Source organism: Echinops telfairi, unplaced genomic scaffold, assembly GCF_000313985.2.
Source record: "Echinops telfairi isolate 266 unplaced genomic scaffold, ASM31398v2 ScPeMD7_6;HRSCAF=24_0, whole genome shotgun sequence".
Lineage (NCBI taxonomy): Eukaryota > Metazoa > Chordata > Mammalia > Afrosoricida > Tenrecidae > Echinops > Echinops telfairi.
This window is the reverse complement of record NW_022103902.1, coordinates 452,599-467,631: the sequence shown is the minus strand read 5'-3', so window position 1 is coordinate 467,631 and position 15,033 is coordinate 452,599. Positions and strand designations below refer to the sequence as shown.

Sequence of the window (15,033 nt, the reverse complement as noted above, 5' to 3'; positions counted from 1 at the left end):
TGCTACCTTAATACTAAACCTATAAATATATGCACATATAGTTCACCACCATGATATATAAATATATTTACATATGTACATGACTGTATTTAGAGCTCTATAAACGCCCTTTGTCTCCTAGCTCTTTCCTCTATTTCCTTTTACTTTCCTCTGTCCCACTATCACGCTCATCCTTCATTTGGGTTTCAGTGATTCCTCTTGATTACATTGCCCTTGATCAAACCCTACCAGGCCTCTTACACCCTCCTCACCACCGATTTTGGACCACTTGTTGTTCCCTTGTCCCTGAGTTTGTTAACACCACTTCCTTTCCCCCATCTCCTCCTCTCCCATGTCCCCCTGGAACCATTGGTCCCATTGTTTTCTCCTCCAATTTATCCAGCCTATCTTATCTAGATAGACCTGCAGAGATAACAATATGCACAAAAACAAAACAGAGCAAAACAAAGCAACAAAAGAAATGAAAACAACAACAAAAAAACAATGGTAAAAAAAGAGAAAAGCCTGTAAATAGTTCAATGTCTGTTTGTTGACCTTTAGGAATGTCTGTGGGGTGCCACGTGCTGGCCCCAAAGTCTATTTTTGGTACTCCCTTGGGACTTCCTGGCTCTGCTCCCCTTGCTGTTCTGCAGCACGACCTTAGTGTTTGCCTCGGTGAGGCGGGGTCAGATCGGATGCAATTCCCACACTGTGTCTCCAGACAGTGTACGACTTGAAGATAATAATATTTTATAATTTATCAAGGGGTCACAAGGGTGGGAAGGTAGGGGAGGGAGGGACAGGCAGCAGAAAGGGCACACGCTCAAGCATGCAGGCCATCCAGGCTTCTGGCCGGGGACCAGACAGCAGGGTAAAGAGCTAGGCCAGTGCCATGAACCACCCATCATCTGCTCCAGGCAAGTATAGTGTAGCTCACTTGGCCGAGGGAACCTCAAAATAACTGGGATCCAATGGTTAGGAGAGGGGGATGCTGTCCACTGAGTGGTAGCCGCGTGGACCTGGGTGAAGTCCCCTGGAGAGGAAGGATGTGGCTTATTGCTGGGAGGGGCAGCACAGGAGAGGGGAGAAGGAATGGTCAAGTCAGGGGAAACATAGGTACATGTCTGCTGGAGGGAGGGGAGGGGGGCTGACCATCCAGGTGAGGGAGGAGAGACAGCAGAGCGCGTGGCATCATTATGTAGGGAGGGTCTTTAGTGGTGTGCAGTGGGAGGGTAGTATTGGTTTAGGGAGTCTGGACACCCAGGGAGGGTGCCAGAACAGTGGGACACTGAGTCTTCACCTTCGGGGTGCAAGTCATGATTTAGAGGCTGCATCTATGAGTCCCCAAATGGGAATTCCACTGGGTGAATGGACTCTACCCCAGACACCCTTGTACCCTATGGACTTAAGCTGGGAAACACACGGCGTCTGAGGTAGAAGAAGACAGTCATACCAACAGCAGCGTTCTGTTGGTTGGCAAACAAGCAAGGTCTTGGTATATCAACATCTGGTATGCTGTATTAAGACACGTATTATCTCAGCAAGCCTGTGACGGCCATTCTGTTATATTCTGTTTCTGCCCATTTACATTGGAGTGTGTCTCAGAGGTTCATCGCCATTGGGCCTCATCCTCTTGAAGCTGAGTTGTTTCATTATTTTTCAGTAAATGAAGCCCAGGGATATTGAGTCTACAGGGAAAAAGCATAGCAAGTGTTTCCAGGTGGGGGAGACAAAAGGGAGAAAATACCAAGACATCCAGGAAAGAAAGTATATTTTGGAGAACATTTATGATTATGCAAGAAATTGTAAAATTATGTTTGACTTGATTGAATTATGGAATAATAGGACATATGTATAGGCTCCCAACTTACAGAAAATTAATTTTAAAATAAATAAATTTTAAAAGGCATAGATCCAGGAATGGGTTTGGGGCTCTCACTAAATCCTAGCCCCAACTTAAGAACAATCAGTTCATATATCATAATCCTTCCACATACTCACCTTCATGAAATGATCCCTGAAGATAAGGGTGCGATAGCAAAGTGTGGTGAAGAAAGCAGATGTTGCCTTACTATCCATCAGAAGAGTGTCTGTCTTGTATTCAAACAAGCAGTCATCTAAGTGAGAAGTCAACCAGGTCCACACAGAAGAATCACAACAACTTGTGTGATCCAAAGGTGACCATTACAAAACTTTAAAAACATCAGAGCAAATATGATGAGCATCCAATTTGTGGAGGAAATGAGGGAAGGAGAGAGCCTCAAACCCATCTGTGGAGCATCTGGTCAGCCTGAGCCACTGGCTGATCCACTCTAGTCACAGGCAAGAGTCTCCATCAGCCTTACTGCCGGCCAGAGACCTCTGGATTCCTGACTATGCTGGATTGAATCCAACACGTGGCCAGTTGACCAACTATAGATGCAACCTGATTTTGTTCTGTGTGCAAGTATCTCTTACTAGCTCCATGACAGAAATTTCTTTCCTGGCTTTTTGAATATTGTTGGGGGTCTTTTCCTTCTTACACATTATTAGTATTTTGGTCTGTATACTATTTTGTTTTTATCCTTACCACCTTAGCCAGATTTTGCTTTCATTGTTTTCTGTTGGGCCTCACAGTACAAAGCACAGGAGGAGTGTAGAGACATCATGAAAATGATGGATACAAGGGGATATAGGGAATGCAGGGTGAGGAGGGAGAAATAGGCAGGGAAAGGGGACGTGGGAAGTAAGTAATGCAGACAGGATGGGGAGGAGCATTAGAATGGATTGTGATTGCATAAATCATCTTAAGGCAATTTAACGGGGGATGGAATGTGGGGGGATGCTTTAAAATTGATATGTGGGTGATTGTGTAAATCTCCTTGATATGATACACACATGTCCCCCTGAGACAGACACATACTCATGCAGGCACACACAAATGAGAAAGTGTGGCCTAAAAATGTTCTCAGAGCTAGTACATATACAAAAATGTTTTGTTTTTAAATATCCTTTTCTTTCATCCTGTTAGACCAAAAGCCCCCTTCGTGGCTGTCTGTATGAGAACACTTACATTAAGAACTTTAAAGAATGAAGTACAAGGGAGAAACAGAACAATTTGTGGTTTTTAGTATTGTTCTTATACAGGTGTGGCATTGATGGGTGCCAATCCCTTCTCACCTCTTTTCTTTGGTCTCGTTATAATTAAGAATTTCCCTAGGACAACCTTGGTGTGTGACGGTTGGTCGCATTTTCTGAAAGAATAGGCCCAGTTGATCCTGAAGGACCAAGACTTCCGATCAGTGTCTATGAATGACTCGTGGCCTTAAGTCCAGCATCCCTACCTGAAAGAGCTTGCCTCCTTTAATATAGAACAGATTGAGAGACTTCTACTCATATAGGCAGGGTGGTGATATGCCACGCCAGAAGTAAACCCAGAAGGAGAGAGGCCTTCGTCTGGATTCCATAAAGAATGATAAGTATGAAATTGCTCAGACGGGAATGTGGTAAATGGGAGCGAAGGTGGAGATTTGGTCTGAGCACAGGAAGAATCTCTGCAATATCTTCAGACGGCTCCAGGGGAATTTCCCAACAGTTTCTTCTCTGTGAATATTTAAAAGCCTATTTTCAAGTGGGTGGGCAGAGAGAAGAACTAGAGAACCAGTCATGTGGACTGGTGGGGCGATTTCTTTCTCTCTGCTAAGAGATAAAGTAAAATTCTCTATGCGATAACCACTACAGCCACCCTGAAAAACAAAAAACCTTGTGCATGAATGCTCATTAAAACACTATCTACATAGTGGATGAAAGATGAAAAACAATCCAAATGTCAACTAACAATGATGAATAATCAAAATAGTACGTGACTACACCAAAAATGAATCTCAAAAACATGCAATGTGAAAGAAGTCAGACTCAGAAGCATGCATAGTGTACGAAGCATTCACACTAGGTGAGTGCTGGAGACAGCCAGCCAGGGAGAAGAGGCTCCCAATGAGATGGATAGACACAGTGTCGAAGACAACTGAATGAACCATAGCAATGATTGCCAGGATTGTGCAGGAATGGGCAGTGTTTAAATCTATTACACATGGGTTCACTTTGGGTCAGAGTTGACTGGACAGCACCTAAAACAACAATATAATTAGTGAACCAAACACTGAATTTACCATGATAATGTTAAGCATGTTCAGCATCTGATGGCTAGCTAAATGTTAGTTGCAGGCTTAGGAGTTTCCTTATAACAGCCTGCAAAATGTATTGCCCTTTTTGTAGCTACATTATAAAAATGTGCTATTGGCATCATTCATATATTATTATTCCCATTACCCAGATGAGAAAATTGGGACGTTTAATGGCATGTCCATGAGTACACTCATAATAAATGAAACTTTTTAGTTCAAAAACAAAAAAACATAGTTTATAATACTGAGTAAAACCAATTCCATCTCTATTTAGATATTCCCATGTTTTGCAAGACGCCATTCTAGTGAGCTGGGAAAGCTCTGGTGGGAGCCGACGTACCCAGAGCCCAGGTCCCCGGAGCTCCTGGAAGAAAGCAAGATGGCCTAAGAAACTACATGAAGGAGACTCAAGCCCCTAGTCACTTCCAGTTCAAGGAGGACAGCCCCTAACACTTGGGTGTCACGTCCCTGAGACTGTGCTTCTCAGGCCCTCCTCCTAGCAGCTCTTGGAAGTAAACAGAAATTCTGTGTCAAAGGGGAGTATTTTAAGTGGAAAATTAGTAGAAGGAAGTAGAGACTAGCTCTAAATTCCCTTACCAGCATCCTCACTGCAGAGGGCCCTGCTCCCTGCTGTTAAGGACAATGGACAGGCCTGCAGTGTCAGGGACTTGGTTCCTGTAGGTGGGGTGCACACCCTACTGATAATGGTTCCTATGGAGATCCAGCTGCCATCCTGACTCTAGGATCCGCCAGTCTTGTCACATGTGTACCCCCAATCCCTCCTCTTCCTATTGCGTGTATGTCCCTAGACCACCCCCTCTCACTGTTGTATAACCTACGGTGCAACCCCTTCCTGTGACATATGTCTTTACCTGTAATTAGTGAGCTTGCCTGCCCCCAAAGGTAATAGGCCTGGGTTAGCAATAGAGAGGCTCTCTCTCACTCTCTCTCCCTCCCTCTTGCTTGGCTCCTCCTTTCCTCTCCTCCCTCCCTTGTTCCCTTGCCCTCCTTCCCTTCCCCCTCTCTCCACATGGACCATCAAGCTGGGCTGAGGTGAGCAATGCTTCCATGTGATATGTCTGACTGTATTATTGTAATATCTCTCATGCTCTCGATGACTTATATATATATGATATATATCAACCATACAATTGTGCTTAATGAACCTGTGGTTAGTGGTGGGGGGCTGGCCACCCCACCTCATACCACACCATGAGATATTATTTCCATTTGATAGTGCTGTCAACTCATTCCCAACTCATGGCAACCCCAGATGCTGCAGAATCGGGTGGCTTTCAAAGTCATGGCCTTTCAGGAACAAACAGCTCCTTTTTTTGGAGGGGCCTTCAGGAAGTCTGAACCAAGCGTTCAGTGAATAGTGGAATGTTTAGCTTTTTGTACCACACAGAAACTCCTTGAGGAAAGCTGAAGGTGCAGACTAGCTCGTGTGTGTTCGTGTAGTTCATATGGGAGCTCTAGAACACAAATCCACGACCACCTGATCTAGGGCCCATAGACTTCTCACTGTCTGCCACATTCCCCACAATTAGTTTTGGAGCCTCCAAATTAAATCTCATGTCATTTCCACTAGTTGTCATCAATTTTACCAGAAAAAGAGAAACTTTGAGCACCTCTGATTGCTAATCTCATCAGAACCATTAGAGCTTGAGACTGAGAGCTGAAGATGTGCCTTAGAAGATTTCATGGAAATCCATAGAACTACTCCATGAGCATATCAGAATAAAAGAAACCGAGACCCTAAGTTAATGCTCTTAAATATAAAAGATATTGCAACGGTTCCATCTTGAGACCAGGTTGTTCCATGAAATCAGCATTATGGGGGAAATTCTATCACTTTCACATTCCATCATTACATGAGTGCTAAATCACATCATTGTATAAATGTCAGATCAAAGCATTACAGGTACAGGAGCTTCAGTTTGTGGAATTTTCCCATTGTCTTTTCATTCAATTAGTCCATGGATTGGTTCTGCCAAACCACAGAGAATCATGGCTCAACCTAGTTGACTCAGATCCGTAACCACCACAGCCATGGTTACTCTACCTCAGCCCAGCATTGTTACTGCTGGACATCTGCTATTGATATGCCAAGCAATTGGATAGTGGACTTCTTTTTTATTATTATTAAATACTTTTACTGGGGGCTCTTACATCTCTTATCACAATCCATTTGCACATATGCTACCATCTTCATTTTCAAAGCATTCTCTTCCAACTTGAGCCCGATAGAAGCTCCCCATTTCTTCCCCATCCCTCCCCCACCCTCGCTCCCTTCCTCAATAAGTTATATATTATTATTGTCATATCTTACATCATCCTCTGTCACCCCTCACCCACGTTTCCATTGTTCAACCCCCTGAGAGGGGGTTATAGGTTATTCCTTATGATTGATTCCTCCTTTCTCCCCCACCCTCCCCTAATCCTCCTGGTATCTGTAACACATTGTTGGCCCTGGGGGTGTTTCCCTGGATTCCCTGTGTTATGGGCTCTTGTCTGTAGCAGTGTGCATGTTCTGGTCTAATCTGATTTGTAAGGTAGAATTGAAGTCATGATAGTGGGGTGAAGGAAGCACTAAAGAACTAGAGGAAAGTTGTGTGTTTCATTGGTGTTATACTGCACCCCGACTGGCTTATTTCTTCCCTGTGACTCTTCTGTAGGGGAATGTCCAATTGTCTACTGTTGGGCATTGGATCTCCACCCCATGCCCCCTCCCCCCCATTCACCTTGGGTGTGATTTTGTTCTGGGTCTTAGATATCTGGTAACTCAAAACCTCATGATCACACAGGCTAGTGTGCTTCTTCCATGTGGGCTTTGTTGCTTCTGAGCTAAATGGTCACTTGTTTATCTTCAAGCCTTTAAGACCCCAGATACTATATCTTTCAATATCTGGGCACCATCAGCTTTCTTCACATTTACTTATGTACCCATTTTTGTCTTCTGCAATTGTGTTGGGTAGGTGAGCATTACAGAATGCTGGATTGTTAGAACAAAGTGTTGAGGGAGTACTTGAGTTGAGGCCCAGTGAGTGGACTTCTAATTACTGTCATGAATGTGAGATTTTGAGTAGTGAGGTAGTAAGTAAGGAATAGGTGTACACTTTTATCTAGTTTCCTAAGTTGCTTCCTAATGTAAATGTTCAAGAGGAGGGGAAAAAAAGACTAGCAAAAATTTGTTTTTCTTCTTCTATATTGCATGCCACTCTTGAACATTTGTTTTTGAATAGTGTAAGCTCCATTAGTGAGTTAGTTTATTGTGCCAACCTGGCCGATAAACACATTGGGACTAATTGAAGGGCGGAGAGATAAATGACACGGTGAGTCTCGCCTCTCTTGTCTCTTGCTCTTTGATCATTGAACCAGTGTGTGGCTGCCTTGCTTGTTCCGTGCCTCAATCTGCAAGCCTCACTACCTGTGGGACGCCTAACCCATGGACTGTGTCACTGTAATTTGAGGTTCCTTCATGACCTGCTTCACCACACCATTGGAATTTACATCTCTTGAACTGGGGACTGTTGGACCCTGTCATCTGGCTGACTGTTGGTGACCTGCCTTGTTGTTTGTTGCCTGTGGCCAGATTGCCCTAATTGCTCTACAGAGGATTATCGGGGGCCCTCAAGACTTGAAGGACTGCCAATGTCTCACAACTGTCTCACAGGAGTGAGTTGCACTGAGCCATTTGTACTGCTTTATAATTTAATTAATTATTTCTTACATTATAGATCTCTCTATCTGTATAAATACATATATATAATTATTAGCGTTCTGGTTTTGTTTCTCTAGAGAACCCTGTCTAACATAATTAGTATCATATTTAAAACTTAAACAGTTTTTTAGTAGTCTGTAAGATAGCAGCATATCACGTATAGTTCAGTCTGAATTTTTCATGTTTTTAAATAATCTTACCAAATAAATTAGGAGCTCTGGTGGCATAGTGGCATAACTCAATGGGTATGGAGCTGCTAACTGAGAGGTCTGAGGTTGGAAACCACAAGCATCCCTGAGGGAGAAAGACTGAGGCTTTCTACTTCTGGAAAGAATTACTGTCTTAACAATGCACAGGGGAAATTCTATAAGACCCTGTCTCGTAGGGTCGCTTTGTGTCAACATCGACTCAATGGCATTGATTTGAATTGCTGTTGATCCAGTATTTGTCTCAACACGAAAGAAGTGCTTCATCTAGCATATCGAATCATTGTTCCTTAGTTGGGTATTTCTGCTATTTTAGAATGAAATTTTCCTTCTCTTAAAAACAAAACTAGGTTGAGCATTAATTTGGGCCGGTGATCTAGGTAGTCATGGCCAAAGTCCCCAGGTGATAACAGAAATATGAGGTGCAATGGAGCAATGTTAAATGTTATCAGTAGCGCAGGTAGCTGGATTGCCTCCCTCATTCGCTGGCCACCTTGACTCTAGTATCAATTGGAAGGAGTTCAAGAAGTAACAAAGCAAAAGCGAACTTTAGAAATAGTCACCACACAGTAATAGAAAACACGATTCATAGGATGAGGATTCCTAAACGATCCTATCTTTATTTTGTAAATTGCATAACACTGCTAGGTTATTGATAAAATGTTTTTTTTAATTGTAATGTGATTCAGGAAAGAAAAAGTTTTTATAGATTAGGAAGGGAGTTACCCCTATCTTTGCACATTACTTATTTGTTTATGGGTTATAAAAATGGGGCTGGCCTGAATATGTGTCTCATTTCAGCTTACATCTACATACCTATGGTTCTTACAGTCTAGATGTGTATTTTTCCTAATATGTCCATACATACTGTGCACACTGAAATTAGCCATATTTGCAGTAATAGCAAGTGAAAATATATAGCAACAAATACCTCACAATATGTTATTATTAATAGCTGAAGACAGAGACTCAGCGATAAAGCGTTCATATACCATACATTTGAGGGGTCTTCTACATATTTGTGAGTAAATGAAACTAATGGAGTTTCCGATGAACTTTTTGAAGACCCCCTGTACGTGGAACACACATGGAATCATAAGAAACTAACTGATGTCTCTAAGCAGTTTTGTCTCTGGAAAGAAGCAGCATGGCTAAAACCCCATTTCCTGCCAGTGTGATGCCAGTGGCATTACCTGCTCATCTTCCTTTAAGAATAGATCTTATTTAGTCTGGCCACCAGGTTAAAAAAATGAAACTCTTCTGGACTTGTTGGTAGGTGGAAAACTTTTTAAAACTTATTTTACTTATAAAGATTTATGTTCAAAGTTTTTCACCTCAGAGTTCTGCATTAGAAAAGTTGGGGCAAAGGGACCAAACATCAAGTCTCTGGAAAAAGGGACAGTATTAAGGCAATGTGTTATCAGGAGGGGTCAGTCCCCGGAATGGACACTATGCTTGGTGACGTAGAGGGTCAGCACAAAAGCAAAAGATCCTCAATGGGAAATGGATGCACATTGTCACAGCACCAATGGGCTTGATCTTAACAGTTGTGAGGATCGTTCCAGACTGGGCCTGTTTCGTTCTATTATGATACAGGTCAGAACCAACTCACCAGCACCCAATACCATTGTCCAGTGGTTCCAGAACACTCCTCGTGCGAAATGAAAATCCCTGAAGTAACCCCATCCTCTCAACCCGTCTCTCTGGGGACCAAAACCATCTCAGATGTTGTGTGTGTGTGTGTGTGTGTGTGTGTGTGTGTGTGTGTGTGTTCATGTATATACCTGGGAACATGATTTATCCATCTCTATAAAATATGTGCTCACTGACTGCATATGTTTTCATGCATATACCTAGGAACATGATTTATCCATCTTTATAAAATATGTGTTCACTGATTGGCACTCATTTTCTCAACAACACACCAACAGTATGGAATCAGTTCTTTCTTAGGAGAATAACCTGGGATTTGAGGCCAGATAGCTCACATTTGAATCCTAGTTCCAAAGTTATGTGATCCCAGAAAAGTAACTTGGTCTTTCTAAGTCTTCCTTATCTGATGATGATACCTCATATCCAGATTGTTGTGGGGCAAAGTGAAACAATGTACATGTGTGGTACTCAGCTGTTTATCAATAAATCATAGCCCTTTCTATTTTCCTACGTTTGATGGATTTCTTAAACTTAATACGATAAGACTGTAAGCTGCTTCAGAATCAGGAACTGCTTCCAACTAAAAGCACCAGTTAACAATTCCCATTTCACAGAGGATTGAGTGTGTGACGCAGATATGACACGTCACTTCCTTTCTGCCTGCTCAGTCAGCACTCCTAGCAGGGGTGGTGGGCCCTGCATGGGTCATATTCTCACTACAGGCGGATACTGTCAGGGGGAGTCTCAGGGTTCCCAAACAAGCTGCCCCACAAAACAGAAAGAAAAGTCAGAAGCAGAGATACCAGGTGCCTTAACTAGAGGTCCCAACTCACCTGCCAGAACCAACTCCCCTGAAACAAGAGGAAGCTTGTGTGCAAAAGTGCAAAAATAATGTTGCTCCTCATGAAATCGATGAAAATAAGTACACCTGTCACAAGGATGACCAGCAACAGCAGCTGGTGCACATAGATGTCTAGCATGTCTTGGCCATGAGTGTGGTTGTGGAAGATTAACGCTGAAAGAAGGGAGTGGTAGAAAAACTTGACTTTTTCAATGAAACTAAGGACCATTCATTCTCTCTCTCTCTCTCCCTCCCTCCCTCCCTCTCTCCTGTCCTCTCTCCCTCCATCATTCTTTCTCATTCCCTCTCTCATACTTACCCTCCACAAAAAAGGCATTTGACAGCATTAGCTTGGGTAATGATCCAGGAAGTGAACGATAAATGTGACATAAGATGTTTGTCACACCAACCAGTCCGAAGAAAAAGTACATCGTGCAATGATGCCACATTTTGAGCTGCTTCCAATGGCCTTCTTTATAGTCATATAAGGTCAGGTAAGGTCCACCAGGAAAGAATTGTTCTGCAGTGATACCTGCAGAAGAATAAGAGTTTTGACAATGGTCTCCATAATCTTACCTAGATGTTGGAAGGTATGCGATGAGCCCGTTCCTCCATCCAATCTCCAGAACTCCAAAACCACACTGATTGCCATCAGGTCGGTTCTGAGTCACAGCAGGGGAAGAACTGCCCCCCAGGGTTTCTGAGATGTCCCTCGTTACCGGAGCGGAAAGCCTCGTCTTTCTCCCTGGAAGAGGCTGGTGGTTTCCACCTGCTGACACTGCGGTAGCACCCCCTCCTGTGACCCGCTATGCTGCCAGGGCTCTTCAGTCCAGCCCAGTATCCTTTCTACAGTGATCCTCTTTTCCTAGACATTTATCCAAAAACTTAGCAATGGTTCCACGGGATTTTTTTTAAGTTTCAGATATTAACTCAGATAATCGATATTCATCACAAAGCTTTTTCATCACTCTCACTCACTCACTCACTGTCTCTCTCACTCACTGACTCACTCTCACTCTCTCTCTCACTCACTGACTCACTCTCACTCACTCACTGTCTCACTCTCTCACTGTCTCACTCACTCTCTCACTCACTCACTGACTCACTCAAAAGAAAAAAAATAAAAATAAAAAAACAAAACAAAGCTTTTTCAGGTCTTCTCCGTTGCTGACCTTAGTTCCACTGCCCATTTCAATGTAGTGGTTACGATGAATTCTGAATGATTGGGGTGCTTGGATTTGCAAGATCAGTCCTATAGAAGATGATAACTGCTTTCTTAGAAATTGCATCACTGGATAACTGTCATGAAGTAGAGGCTGTGCTTGGTTCAAGATAAAATTGCTAAAGGGTTCAGCTTTCCCCCCCAACAAGTTTAACTGTTCAGATGCATAGAGCATATCGCCTAGTCACTTATACAAACAGTGAAACTGTTTAGAGACAGATTTTTTGGTCTATAGAGTTTGACGAAGAAACTCATCTCTTTGGGATAATCTTCTCAGTAATGTCAAGGACATTAGCAAAGAGCTAGTGCCATAACTAAAGAGGATTCAATCCAGTAGAGCAACAGGATGTTGCCCGTTTCCGAAAGGAAAAACTACAGTAGAACTCCGGGAAGACAGCACACATTTATAGAAGATCTGTGGGAGTAAAGCTTCGTAGACGTTGTCTGGGCTGACTTCTTTGTTCTCATTCACAACCAAGCAAACATAATACATAAGGCAAGGACTTCTTCAACACTGACCCTTCCACGTAGCCTGACAGCAATGGCTTCTTGTTGGTTTCCCATATGGATTCAGTACCTTGCTGTATGGCTTCAGGGTGATTCTGAAAATTATTTCTGATATAGTCTACTCTTTCAGATATTATAATAATTGAAATACAATTATTTCAAGGGTTCCAAACTAATTTTATAAAGAAAATTCACTAGGCAGGCAAGTTAATGAACTCATCATAGAATAGTCATCACTCTCCTAACAAATTATAGCAATAGAAATTATAAGTAGAATGTGTTAAGAATTTTTAAAAATTAATTTTAGCAATTTCTTGATTTGGTTTTGGATTTTTTTTGCATAAGAAATACCAAAATTGGAAAATAGAAGACAGAAATTATCTACTCACCAATTAAAGCCATGCTAATTATTATGATTCCCTCCAAAAGTTCTAGTCGATAAAATGATGATTTAGAATTAAAGTAGCAACTCCGCTTGTACTTTTTGCAGTCGTACTTCAGAATGTATTTTGTACTCCACCACAGACCCATGAAATAGAAAAAGCTTCCAGGGAGGGCATGGCCGATGAAACTCCCCATCTTGATCTAAGACAACGAAAGCATACACAGTATGAAGATAAAACATTGATTAGTCCTATAATATACACCAACTTCAGAAGATTATGTGTAAAATGCTAATTGTAAAGGATACAATATTACTATTGACAGTAGTACAGATCATGACAATATAATAAAACCAATAAGAATGAAAATTCACATTTATTGACCACACTGTGCACTGTTGTAAATGTTTTATATGAAATCTCCACCCTACTCTTGACAACATACTCACAAAAGTGAGATTGTTTTACCATTTTCAACTTAGGATACAGGTGTAGAGGATTAAATGACTTGCTCAAAAGTCACAGATTTTAAGAAAATGTTTCATTGTGTTTCTTTAACAAAAAGCACAGAAAGAATTTTTTAAAGGTTAACTTCTATATCACCATGTAACTGTGCACTGTGCGTATTTAAAGGAAAGCACCTAAAGGGAACAGAACAAATGGTTAAGTGACGCCATTGGACAGAACATTTTTAAGTGTGGCTCCGGGAGATGAAATAAAGTCTTATAATGAGATTGGAAAGACCTAGAATTACAACCCAAACAGAAAACACACTTGGCACTTCTCAAACTAAGAGGACTGATGGAAACATTCAAGCCTTAAGTTGCCATACTGGAGGACTTTATAAGAAAATATTGAACGATGCTAAAAGCATCAAAAGAAGATGGAAATAAAACACAGTCATTAAAACCTAACAATACACAACAAAAAGAACCTGTCAATGTTCAACCATTTCAGGAGGTAGCATATGGTAAACAACCAATGGTACTAAAGGATGATGAGCAAGCGGTACTGAAGCCATTGTCAGGGGAAAAAAGTCTTCAAGAATTGATGGAATACAAATTGAGATGCTTCAACAAATACATGTAGCACTGGGAATACTCAGGTGTCTCTGCAAAGTAATATGTAGAACAGTTACCTGTCAAGCAAACTGGAAAATACTCACAATTGTACCTATTCCTAGAAAAGGTGACTCCAAAATGTGTAAATTATCAAACAACATTCTTAATATTACAACCAAATAAAACGTTGCTAAATATAATTACAAACCTGTTGCAGTATTACATTGTCAGGCATACTGACAGGAGCTGACAGATATTCAAGCTACATTCAAAAGAGGGCACAGAACAAGGGATATCATTTCTGATGTCAGATGGCTCTTGGCTGAAAGCAGAAAATACCAGAAAAAGCTTGCCTGTACTTTATTAACTACACAAGGAATTCAGCTGTGTAGACTACTAAAAATTATGGGTAACACTGAAAAGAATGAGACAGGCATGCTCAGACAGAACCTGTACTTAGCACACGCGCAGTCATTCCAACAGAACAAAAAGATGCCATTTGGTTTAAAATCAGGACAGATGTTGTATCTTTTAATCAAATTCATTCGATCTGTATGCTGAGCAAGTAGCCTGAGAAGTTAGACCCATATGAACAGGAATATGACAACAGTACAGAAGCAAGACTTATTAACAATCTGTGATATGCAGATGACAAAACTTGCTTACTGAAAGAAAAGAGGGCTTGAAGCACTTACTGATGAAGATTAAAGACTAAAGCCCTCAGTATGGCTTAAACTTCCACTTCAAAAAGCAAAAATACTCACAACTGGACCAAAATAAATGACTGAAGTTTTTCAGGACTTAATTTTATTCATACCTACAATCAACATCAATGTATGTTGAGAATTAAATGACTTCCTCAAATCTCACAGAAGTCGATCATGTATTGCACATTGTACAAGTCTGTTTCAAAGACCTTCTCTAATGTACTGAAGAGCAAAGATATTGCTTTGAAGGCTAAATCAAGGTATTCTCAATTGCCTCATATGCTTGTGAAAACTACACAATAAAGAGGAAACAACAAAGAAAAACTGATGCCCTTGAATTGTGTTGTTGGAGAAGACTATTGAGTATACTAAGAAAACAACAACAGAGGTGGTGTTAACAAACCCAGGGACAAGGGAAAAACAAGTGATCCAGATTAGTGGTGAGGAGGGTGCAGGAGGCCTGGTAAGGCGTGATCAAAGGTAATGTAACCAAGAGGAATTACTGAAACCCAAAAGAAGGCTGAGCATGATAGTGGGACAAGAGGAAAGTAAAAGGAAATAGAAGAAAGAGCTAGGAGGCAAAGGGC

The 15,033-nt window shown here is 41.5% G+C and overlaps 1 protein-coding gene across 1 annotated transcript in view; it reads right to left on the bottom strand.

Annotated features, from left to right (window-relative positions):
* LOC101638473 (transmembrane protein 45A) overlaps window positions 1-15,033 on the bottom strand; it is a 91,629-nt gene that overhangs the window by 12,107 nt on the left and 64,489 nt on the right. Inside the window, exons 2-4 of the mRNA XM_004706372.2 lie at window positions 12,685-12,880; window positions 10,886-11,098; window positions 10,559-10,740 (exon numbers count right to left, since the gene is read on the bottom strand). Coding sequence (XP_004706429.1) covers window positions 10,559-10,740; window positions 10,886-11,098; window positions 12,685-12,874 — 585 coding nt within the window. The 5' untranslated portion in view covers window positions 12,875-12,880. The remainder of the gene's footprint in view (window positions 1-10,558; window positions 10,741-10,885; window positions 11,099-12,684; window positions 12,881-15,033) is intronic.